This window comes from Phyllobates terribilis, unplaced genomic scaffold (assembly GCF_046119375.1).
Source record: "Phyllobates terribilis strain yellow unplaced genomic scaffold, ASM4611937v1 Scaffold_13__5_contigs__length_258822181, whole genome shotgun sequence".
Classification (NCBI taxonomy): Eukaryota; Metazoa; Chordata; class Amphibia; order Anura; family Dendrobatidae; genus Phyllobates; species Phyllobates terribilis.
In genome coordinates this window covers 55,785,097-55,797,010 of record NW_027362773.1, presented here as the reverse complement: position 1 = coordinate 55,797,010, position 11,914 = coordinate 55,785,097, and the positions used below count along the sequence as shown (strand labels likewise).

Here is an 11,914-nt window from a genome sequence, read left to right as displayed (position 1 = left end):
TTAACTAAGATTGGGATATATTGAGTTTTGATGTGGTGTTCAAACAGCATAATCTGAGATTGAGGCCCCAGATGATCTGCAATGAAAGCTCCTGACAGACCCTCTGACACATAATACAATAATGCCTAATATGAGCTACTTCTAAGTTCTAAGTTTCCTTTAGGTTGGTCCATGATTCCGGCTGTGACAAAGGTTGCACAGCAAAAAATTGTTATGTGTAGCTGCTACATTGCAAATGAATGGGGTCACATTGTGACACCCTAGGGCACAGTGATAAACAAAACTCAAAATATCCCACCCGGCTGGTTGGATTCTTTGTGACTTTACTTGCCGTGGTTGCGGACAGCATCATAGATATACATATAAATATATACACTGGCCACCAGATCCGCAGAAACGCACTAAAAACGCATGGGCATTTTTTTGCTGCAGATTTTCCGCATCTAATGTAAGTCTATGGGAAAAATCTGCACATAAAACTCAGCGAACCTGCAAGAGAAATTGACATGCTGCAGATTTGAAACACGCACCGCAGGTCAGTTTACACAGCGTAAAATAAAATCACAGTGGGCATGAGATTTCTATAAATCCCTTCCACTTTGCTGGAACTGTAAGACGCTGTGAAAATATGCAGTTTCAAAAACTCATTGTGGGGACGTAGCCTACATGTGTTCAAACCTTCAGTAACTATGGGGTTAACTTGTCATTTACTGAATATACGAGTTTCAATTTCCAAGTAGTTTTAAGTATTGTAGGTCATAGTTTTCTCTCCGCTGTGACTTTTGGCTTGATCTGCAATTTAACATGTTGTGTGGACAAATTTGTACCCAAACTGGCTTTTAAAAGTATCATGAAACTTCACTCCTCTGTAAGGCTGGTCTGCAGCTAGAAAACAGTGCACAGCTGGTCTGTCATACTGACCTCTGTCTTCTATCTTCGGACAATGGTTGCCTCTGCAATAGGTTTTATTAGGCGGATATGCATAATTTACATTGAGAATATTTGCTTCAATAATTAATATTTCTTTATTCAGTGGGAATGTGAATTCTAGGTGTAGACGGGGTGCAGTACCCAGTCGTTTCCACTAGAGGCTGCTCTGGAGCCGGGGAGCCCTGGGAATAAATCAGGCTGGGCTCACTCGTTTGTCCTTCACTGATACATAAACACAATTGGGAATTGGAGACTTGCAGGGAGACACAGCACTTGTTCCTATAACAGTCTGATTTCTGGGAGGCTTCTTTGGGGTTGATCACTGGATGCCATCCTTCTGTGTGGATCGTAGCGATTGTACTGTAAATCTGCTGGAGGCTAGCTGCTGAGGATGCTAGCTGTAGATTGGTCCAAGCTGAGACAAGAGGTTCAGATCGAGTATTAAATGCTTGTTGGGGGAGAAATCTCTAAGCAGTCATCATCCCTTTTGTCAATATGACAGTCAGATGAGGACATGGGAATACAAACAGACGTGCGGAGCGAGCCACAAGGAGGGTGGAGGAAGAGCAGTTTTGCAAAAATGACATGCAAGGAATCTGGGGTTTACAAATCATCGTCTCTGTCTTGAGTCCATCAACTCCTGCAGCCTTGAAAATAAGAAAAAGAAGGATAAATCAGTCCTAAGTAACCAGCCGGGCACCCTACCCCCAGGACCACAGATGTCTGAACTGTAAGTATGTCTATAAGGAGGGCTGGGGGCTGTAAACCTGTTTGATACAATTCTGAGAATCATTGTTGCCATCTGTATCCATGACTCCACCGCCTGTGACTGATGCTCTTTTTGTAGCTAGCCGCATTGCTCCCTTTGCAAAATAATAGGGCAACTTAAGTTTTATTCTGTCCCTTAGTGCCCCCCATATGATCTCTTTATGATTGCACAGTGATTTGCATAATGTTCACACCAGCAATGGATATATTATGTCTCCAGTGCAGCAGGGAAACCTGTGGCTGCTGCAAAAGCCACTTGGAAAGCAGAAATATTGAGCGTGCTGTCACTTTAAAAGGGAATTATGAGTAAAAGCTCTGCTCTCCCAAGGGCTTTTCGAAAGCTCCCTGTTGAATAAGCTACAGAACCCTGATTGATAGGCGGCAGCGTTGCTGCTGTTCTTTTTAATATCATGTGATCGCGGCCTAATAGCTACAACTGTAGTAAACATATATGTTTGCGTAGAGGTACAGAGAGAGTTGGGGTGCAGGGCCTGGGTTGGAGCCTATTGTAAAGTGTTTTCTCCCCCCATTTTTCTTCTGTGTTCCAGGCTGAGAACCTGCGTGATGTGAACCAAAAGGGAGATGCTTTATTTTGACACTATTTTCCATGGAGACTCCACGCAGCTCGCCAATCCCTGCTAGTGATCTGCTTCCTGCAGGAGAGATGGATGGATGGAGACAAGTCACCAGGAGAAGCGCAGCGGCATCTACAAAGTGATGGCTCCCAGACTCATTACCTTGGTGCCCCCTGTAGGTATCCCAACAAGGCCAAGCTACAGCATACTGATCATATTGACTGTGGTTAAATGAATTTGATCTTGTGAATCAGAATTTCCTTGTGTTTCGCACTCCATGGAGGGGTTAAAGGTGTGCATTTCTTCCCATCGTCCCTGATGACATTACACCGGACAGTGGATTAGAGGTCTTCGCTGGCAGACGTGGAGTTTGGCCACTTGTCCTTCCTTCTAGGACCTTATTTTGGCTGCTGTTTCTTCCTTCCAAGAAGCTCTGGTGGATTTTAACTATTTACATTTTGTTGGAGGAGTCCTCATTTCCTGACCTATGTACTACGTGGGAAACATAATATACAGATTTGGGGACTGGCTGTCCCCTCTGATGACATAAATGATAGACTCGTTTTAGATCAAAGTCTGCAACCAGAGGGGCAAACTGAAGACCTTAGCTCCTCCTGTGGATAATAGTCTCTGTACATTTGTTCTGTTTGCACATTGGATTGGTTACATTTCTTTCTGCCTAAATGATGAATCCTCAGCCAATAAGCCTGCACAGCGGAGGTGGGGAATCTCAAATATCTTCAAAACCGTCACGTTTGAATCAATATTGGATTCTGGATATTCCCAGGGTTATGGATTGTGCACTAATATTGCTCATTTAGAAGAAAGTTTGCAGCTGTTGGGACTCTACTCAGATCGGAAAAAGGAGTTGTGGGCACAATTTTTTTTTGCAAAACTGTCCCCTTTGTATAAGTATTGGCCCAGCCCAGCAGAAGTGGAGGTGACATACTTTTACATTATCAACCCCTTTGTATAAGTATCAACCCAGCACAGCGGAGGTGACATACTTTTACATAACCATCCCCTTTGTATATGTATCAGCCCAGCACTGTGGAGGTGACATACTTTTACATTGTCAACCCCTTTGTATAAATATCAGCCCAGCACGGCGGAGCTGACATACTTTTACATAACCGTACCCTTTTAATAAGTATCGGCTGAACACAGCAGAGGTGACATATTTTTACATAATCATCCACTTTGTTTACATATCAGCCCCACACAGTGGCGGTAACATACTTTTACATAACCGTGCCCTTTGTATAAGTATTGTCCCAGCACAGCGGAGGTAACATACTTTTACAAAACCGTCCCCATTGTATAAGTATCAGATCAAGTACAGTGGAGTTGACATACTTTTACATAGTCATCCCCATTATATAGGTATCAGCACAGCAGAGGTGACATATTTTACATATATATATACATAGCTGACCCTTTTGTTTAAGTATTAGCCCAGCACAGTGCAGGTGACATACTTTTACATAGCCATCCCCTTTGAATAAGTATCAGTTCAGCAAAGCAGAGGAGACTTACTTTTACATATTCTTCCCCTTTGTATAAGTATTGGCCCAGGAAAGAGGAGGTGACATACTTTTACATATTCAAACACTTTATATAAGTATCGGTCCAGCACAGCGGATGTGACATATTTTTACATAGCCATCCCCACTGCATAAGTTTTGGCTTAGTACAGTGGAGGTGATATACTTGTACATAGCAGTCCCATTTCTACAAGTATCGGCCCAGCACAGCGGGGGTGACATACTTTTAGATTTAGGTATCGGCCCAGCACAGCAGAGGTCACATACTTTTACATAGTCGTCTCCTTTCTATAAGTATCTGCCCAGCACAGCGGAGGTGACATACTTTTACATATAGGTATCAGCACAGCGGAACTGACATACTTTTACATATAGGTTTCTGCCAAGCACAGCAGAGGTGACATACCTATATGTAAAGGTATTGGTCCGGCACAGCGGAGGTGACATACTTTTACATATAGGTATCGACCTGGCACAGAGGAGGTGACATACTTTACATAACTGTCATCTTTGTATAAGTATTGGCCTAGTACAGCAGAGGTGACATACCTGTACAAAACCCTGACCTTTCTAAGGTATCGGCTCAGCACAGTGCAGGTGACATACCTTTACATATAGATATCGACCCAGCACAGCAGAGGTGACGTACTGTTAAATATAGGTATTGGCCCAGCATAGTGGAGGTAACATACTAGCACATATACGTATTGGTCCAGCACAGCAGAAGTGACATACCTGTTCATAGCTGCCCCCTTTGTATAATTATTTGCCCAGCACAGTGGAGGTGACATACTTGTACATATAGATATTGGCCCCGCACAGCAGAGGTGACATACTTATTCATATAGGTATCAGCCCAATGCAGTGGAGGTGACATACAAGTACACAGCCGCCCCCTTTGCATTACTATTGGGGTCTTCAGTCCTTTTAGACAATTATTGTTCTTTTAGAAGAAAACTTATGGGATGATGTCCGACTGAGTTGGTGCTTAGACTGAGGACATCTTTTTTGGGAGCTGCCCGCATGGCTGAGGCTGGGCCATGGCAGGGTGGCACACTCCACTGCCTGTGAAGCAGCCCCTGCTCCCACGTTACTAGCAGCAGCTCCTCACACTAGAGACTAGAGATGGAGGTTGCCATGGTGAGTGCGGAAAGCTCTGGCTGCAGCAGCCACCTGCCCTATGGGTACGCGCAAGCCCGTGCCCGAGAACGGGAGCGCCTGGCACACTCCCGGGCAGCTGCTGCACAGCAACAACAACAACAGGCTGCAGCAGCAGAAGGCGGGAATGCCGGGGGCGGGGCCCCTGTCTCCGGCAGCAATAGTAGTAGTGGCGGGAACACAAAGCGCACGACCCAGTCAGAGCAACAGGCAGCATCATTGAGGAGGAAGAAAGGGGGGACCCGGCGCAAGTACTGGCCCCTGGGTGGTTGCAACAGGTGGAGGAGCCGACACCACCAAGCGGGCAACGAATGCAGCAGCGGAGATGCCGGTGGAGGAGAAGATGGAGGCACCTTCCCGTCAGAGCTGGCTCCCTGTGGCTCTGAGGAGATGATGCTGAGGGAAGAAGAAGAAGAAGAAGATGAAGAAGAGGAGGAGGAAGCGGACAAGAAGCTGTACCTGGCAGACAGCAGCCCAGGGTACCACCCGGTGTACAGTGAGTTTGAGTGCTGCGAGCGCGTCGTCATTAATGTGTCCGGGCTCCGCTTTGAGACACAGCTGAAAACTTTGTCGCAGTTCCCGGACACTTTGCTGGGAGACGCCGAGAAGAGGATGCGATATTTTGACCCGCTCAGGAATGAGTACTTTTTTGATCGAAATCGACCAAGCTTTGACGCTATCCTGTACTACTACCAGTCTGGCGGCCGGCTAAAGCGGCCGGTCAATGTGCCCTTCGATATCTTCTCTGAGGAGGTGAAGTTCTACGAGCTGGGGGACGAGGCGCTGCTCAAGTACCGGGAGGATGAGGGCTTCGTCAAGGAGGAGGAGAAGCGGCTGCCGGACAACGAGTTCAAGAGGCAGGTGTGGTTGCTGTTTGAGTATCCTGAGAGCTCCGGGCCGGCCCGGGGCATCGCCATTGTGTCCGTGCTGGTCATCCTCATCTCAATTGTTATCTTCTGCCTGGAGACGTTGCCAGAGTTTCGGGACGACAAGGACAACCCGCTGTCCCCGCTGGGCAGTGAGGATGAGGATGGCTATGGGCTGTACAATGGCACCTTGAGTGCAGAGAGTGTCCACACTGCCTTCAATGACCCCTTCTTCATAGTGGAGACTGTGTGCATCGTGTGGTTCTCCTTTGAATTTGCAGTGCGGCTCTTTGCCTGTCCCAGTAAGCCTGGCTTCTTCAGGGACATTATGAACATTATAGACATTGTGTCCATCCTGCCTTATTTCATCACCCTGGGCACCGAACTTGGGCATCAGCCCCCGCAGCAGCAGCAGCAGCAGCAGCCGCAACACCCCCTGCAGGGCACCGGGCAGCAGCAACAGCAGCAGGCCATGTCTTTTGCCATCCTGCGAATAATCCGCCTGGTTAGGGTCTTCCGAATCTTCAAGTTGTCCAGGCACTCCAAGGGGCTGCAGATATTGGGCCACACGCTGAGGGCCAGCATGAGAGAACTGGGGCTTCTTATCTTCTTCCTTTTCATTGGAGTTATCCTCTTCTCCAGTGCTGTGTACTTTGCGGAGGCTGATGAGCCCACCACACACTTCCATAGCATCCCAGATGCCTTCTGGTGGGCTGTGGTCACCATGACTACAGTTGGTTATGGAGATATGAAACCTATCACAGTTGGGGGCAAGATAGTCGGATCCCTGTGTGCCATAGCTGGGGTATTGACTATTGCATTGCCCGTGCCAGTCATTGTCTCCAACTTTAATTATTTTTACCACAGGGAAACGGAGAATGAGGAGCAGACGCCGTTGGCGGCTAGTGTGTCCAGCTGCCCCTATTTGCCTACCAATTTATTGAAGAAGTTAAAGAGCTCGACATCTTCCTCTCTCCAGGACAAGTCTGAGTATCTAGAGATGGAAGAAGGGCTCAAGGAGTCGCTATGTGTCAGAGACAAGTCCAGCCAGGATAATGGCAACGAGACTTTTAAGTATAACTGTGTGAATTTAAAGACTCTGGAAACCGATGTGTGAAATTTTATTTTTTTGAAACTTTCTATTTATGCATTGAGGAGTGCAGTGATTATGATTATTAAAAAAAAATGAAAATATGCAAATCTGATCAGAAAAGAAAAAAAAACTACCTGGGGTTTCTGATCAGATAGGAAACATAAGTGGCTTCCTCTTGTAAGAACATCCAAACTTGGGACCAGATACAAAATACAGGAATTATAGTGCCTGTTCTTTTGTCTTTATTTTTGTAACCCCTTCCCTCCCCATCATTATCTACATGAGGTTATTTACTGACGGTGGTATAGCCGATCATTCATCCGCATCATTTCATACCTTAGGTGCGGAGGTTCTCCAACCTGTGACTTTCCAGTCTGTTGTGAAACTACAACTCATAGCATGTAGTCGAATTTTGGGACTACTACTCACAGCATTTAGTAACTCATACAGCAAGCCCTGCATTGTGAAAAGACAACTCAAGGTTTGGTGTTATGTAACTCCTAACATTAAAGGGGTATTCCAGCTATAAGTATGTTATCATTCATTCACGGGATAAATGTTAGATTAATGAGAGTCCACCTCCTGGGACCTCCACTGATCGCCAGAACGGAGCTCACTACACCCCCTTCTGGTGATTGGTGGGTATCTCAGCAGTCCGATGTAGCAGTTATCATATATTCTGGGGCTAGGTGATAGCTTCTTATAACCAGAATGCCTCTTTATGTGAATCTATAAATCACAACATGCTCACAATAGAGCCACAGGTTGGTCATCTCTGCATTGGGGTCTGTCATTCACGGTTGGCACAATATACCTGAAAAAAAACAAAGAAAAAGACAAACAATACTCTCTATAAAGATATTTCTATTTGTGTTACTGAAATGTACCTTATTTATTTACATACAGAATTAATAATATATTTTTTGTTCCATGTGAGAACGTTTTTAGTGGTGGCATACTTATAGCAATGTTCACGCTGGTACATGGATCACAGTACCATCATTTCACCAAATGTTCTTAAAAGAGGAATTTATCTCGTGTGTGAACTAAATTCTCGAGAGTGGAATCCAGGGTTTCTTTCACACACAGCACTTTTTGGAGAAATGCCACTATCGTTTTTTTTTTTAAGGAAAGAGAAGTAGAAGTTCTTTTATATTTCTCATTTATTTTGAATATTCTTCTGGCTTTGGCTTACAAATTGCATTAAAACTATAGTGGCATTGTTTTCCCCAAAAAAGTGCTATGTGTTAAATTGCCCTAATTTTGTTTTAATCATTCTGAACATATCAAAGGGGAAATCGATTTGAGGGGGGGAGGGTTTAAGGTTTAAAGAAATATCTCTATTTTTCATAGAAAGCAATTGTTTTGCACAGATAAAAGCTAACAGGCTGTTTGTTACAACGTATATATGTATGCAATCGTTGGTAAGGTGTCAGTTTTCATAAATTACTACTAATTGAAAAAAATGTGTCCCAATCAAAGGGTAAAGATAGAGATTTTACCACTATAGAAGAAAAGTACTAATAAATCATCAGTGCCGTTCTTTCAGCAGAAGCCCTGATTATTTATTTTTATTTTTTTCCCCTGTGGAATTTACTGTGTGATGCAAGAGATTATGAACAGCTGCCTATACGTCCATTTTTCAAGAAAGTCAATGATGAGAAACAAATCTGTAAGGGCTGCCAACTCCGCACACAAGCTTCTGCTATCCGAGCGTTTGCTGGGTGACGCTAAAGTCGCCGGCGCTACATCGGCACATGCGATAGGGAATGCTTTTTTTGCACTACAGTCAAAGCTGGATAGAGGAATTATTTAAAGAGACTTCGTACTGTGAACCATTTGTGTCATTTCCGAAGTTTAGACAATCATTAGGATCTCATGGCTGCACAAAATAAAATGTAACTCTTATTGCTTAGTATAGGCTGGTAGTGTACGGATTGGTAAGTTGGGTGACTTTCCTAATCAAGTCACCCTCTACATACATTGCAGCTCGTATTTATCATTCTATATAATCTACATAATTACTTAATGACGTGGGCCTTACTGTAAAGTCAATGCACACCAAAGCCCAGACTATAGAGAAATCTTTTATATTTGCATTCTAACAGTACATAAAGTATATGAACCTTGCTTCCAAGGCTGCTACCTCCAACTTAATGGTTATTTTATTTTTTTAAATAGTATAATAAAGTCAAACTTATAGCCGTAACCTAAGATTATATCGTTTTTCTAGTCGATAAGGTAATTTGAGCATGTGCCTAAACACTTTCTAACTGGTTTACAGTTGCTGGAGTTCTTGTGTTCACTGTGGTTTTAGCAGAAAGCCACCTTGTTATGGCGATGGCAACTATCCACTTGCATTGTCTAGAGTAAATGAAGCATTCCAGGTGAGGGGCTATTCTGTCAGGTGAGGGGCTATTCTGTCAGGTAATAACCCTTATATCATTCTTCTGCAGCTACAAGGGGGGAGTGCAGATGTCTGCTCTGCAGTTCACCCTGGCAGCTGAATGGTTAATGTAACATGGCACCTGGAGTCCGTGAAACTTTACAAGAACTTTTATTATACTGCCAAGTCTTCATTATGGGTTTACATACAGAAGACATATCTGCATGTAATGGAGGGAAATACTAAATGTACAGCTCTAGTTTCTGCAGCCTTGCTACATGCAAAAAGGAACGTTTAACCATTTCTGGTCACCTTTTTTTTTTTTATTTTAGCTGCAAATTTTCCACCTCAGTATGTACAATTATAAATCAAGCCTCATCTCTAAGTCCGTTTTTATGTCGAGCAGAACTGGAGATTAAATATCGAGATTGTTTCTCTTTTTTTTTTTTAAAGTGTACACTGTCATGTTGCAATCATTTATTGCAGACAAACTAGATTACAATGGAATTAAAGCAATGTCTAAAATGAAATAGGTTGACTGTAGTTTTCTTAATCACGCTGGGAATGTATCGTCGGACGTCATTCCTTGCACTGCCGGCTTTGTTGAGAAATGTTATTCTTGTTTGCCACTGCTATTTCCTTACATGTCGGAGGGTGAAGGAAGAGGCCACATATTCATCTGCACATAATACACCCTCTGTACCGTTCACACTCAGCCTCAGAAGCCACATCTGATCGCAGCCTGTTCAGCAGACAGAAATAACAGGGTCAGTTTTTCTTGGCCAGACTAAATTATAAAGATTTACCAAGTAATTTTAGGCATAAAGTTGTAAAGTTATTTCTGATGCTGTGTGAGAAGTCAGTTTGAGTGTATATCAGAGGTGTAACCGAAAACATCGGGACCATAATTCTTTCCATTTACATGTGATTTATGATCCTGTGTTACTAAATAACCTTTTGGCTACCTCAAGTCCCAGGTTTCACTGCCTACGCTGCACCCCCGATGGCTGCTTCACTTGTTATCACACATATTCTGTTTAACAAGAATACATTTTCAAGGCAATGAATGTTTTTATATGCAACAATATATGTTTAGTTTTTTTTTAAAAAAGAGCGGTGTTAGGATTGTTTCATTGTAAGCTTTGTGGCCATGTAGAGCAGGAGTGTTTGCTCGTCTTGGGGATATCAGTCTATGTCTGGAAAAATAAGCTACTGGTGTTTTTCTCAGCCTATAAGTCAATTATAGGCTGTGTGCCCACTATGCATTTTTTAAGCCTTTCCATAGCGGCAATTCCGCTGCAGAAACTCTTAAAAATGCTTGGTAGAAGGTCTGCCATGTTCCCCAATGATAATCCGCATAATCATTGCGGAAAAATACGCAGCACTACCAATTATTTTGCAGAAGTGCTACGTTTTTGCCGCCATTGACTTGCATTGGAACGCATGGATTCCCCATCACTGCATCTGTACATGCAGAATCCATGCGTTTCAATGTGCGGATGGTACCCAGGTTTGGTGAAGAGGAGACTCTCCTCTGGACCCGGGTACCATAGAACCTGGAAAAAAAAGAATAAAATAAAAAATAAATATTATATTTAACTTCTGATGGCCCCCGGTGTGCTTGTCTCTGCTTGCCGGCAGCTCACGGTAGACTAAAGGACCTGCGCTGGCGTCATTTAGTCATGTGATGGGTCACGCGACTGCTGACGTCGGCAGGTCCTTAAATCTACCGCGAGCTGCCGGCAAGCAGAGACAAGGACTCCGGGGGCCATCAGAAGGTAAGTATATATCTATTTATTTATTTTTTACCATTCTTTCCGTCACACTATATAAATCTATGCCGGTTGCATGGATTTATATGGTGTGACCAAGTTGTCAAGCGCTTTCCTAGTGATGCTTGGAAAGCGCTTGACAACCCGCATGCGGAAATGCATGTGAAGAACGCTTCACATCCGCTTGTCCCTGGCAGGAAAAACGCATGTACAATCCGCATGTACAATCCGCATGCATTTTTTCTGCCAGGGAGACGCAGAAACGCTCAGGAAAAAATCCGGAGCATTTCTGCATTGTGGGCACATAGCCATAGTGTCATATAAAGAAAAGGCTATTAACCTGCAGATATGGGGTTAATTTGCAGGTTAATAGAGTTCTGAAGCTGCCCAGTGCCAGGATGAAATTAACTTTAGTCTTCCCGGCAGCCTCCAGCTTTCACTGATAGAGGCGGTGCGGCTTCAGTCACTGCTCAGTGCATAGTGAGCGGCGGCTGCCATTACACCCCCGGCACTGAGTGACCGTTGGCTCTCATGTTGAGCTGGCTGTCAGTCAGTAATGGGGCGTGGTTTCAGCTGTCACTCACTATGTACTGATCAGTGACTGAAACTGCTCCTCCATCAGTGAAAGCTAGAGGCTGCCTAGGGGAATAAAGTTTATTTCCTCCCGGCAGCAGGGTTCTTAGTACTGGTGCTGACCAGCTTCAGAACACTATTAACCGGCAGATTAACCCCATATCTGCAGGTTAGTAACATTTTTTTGAAATTACAGGTTTCCTGTTGACCATCTTGATCTTTGCCCACTTTTTCTATTTCATTAATATT

General features: G+C 44.0%; 1 protein-coding gene across 1 annotated transcript; it reads left to right on the top strand.

Moving 5' to 3' along the window:
- The first annotated feature begins 1,086 nt into the window (after window positions 1-1,086).
- On the top strand, window positions 1,087-9,850 carry KCNA4 (potassium voltage-gated channel subfamily A member 4). Its single transcript, XM_073658078.1, has 2 exons — window positions 1,087-1,660; window positions 2,247-9,850. The coding sequence occupies exon 2, from the start codon at window positions 4,943-4,945 to the stop codon at window positions 6,956-6,958; it is 2,016 nt and encodes a 671-aa protein (XP_073514179.1). The 5' UTR covers window positions 1,087-1,660; window positions 2,247-4,942; the 3' UTR covers window positions 6,959-9,850.
- The last annotated feature ends 2,064 nt before the right edge of the window (window positions 9,851-11,914 follow it).

Excerpts from the sequence above, each read along its gene's own strand:
- KCNA4 (XM_073658078.1), top strand. The coding sequence starts at position 4,943 with ATGGAGGTTGCCATGGTGAGTGCGGAAAGCTCTGGCTGCAGCAGCCAC.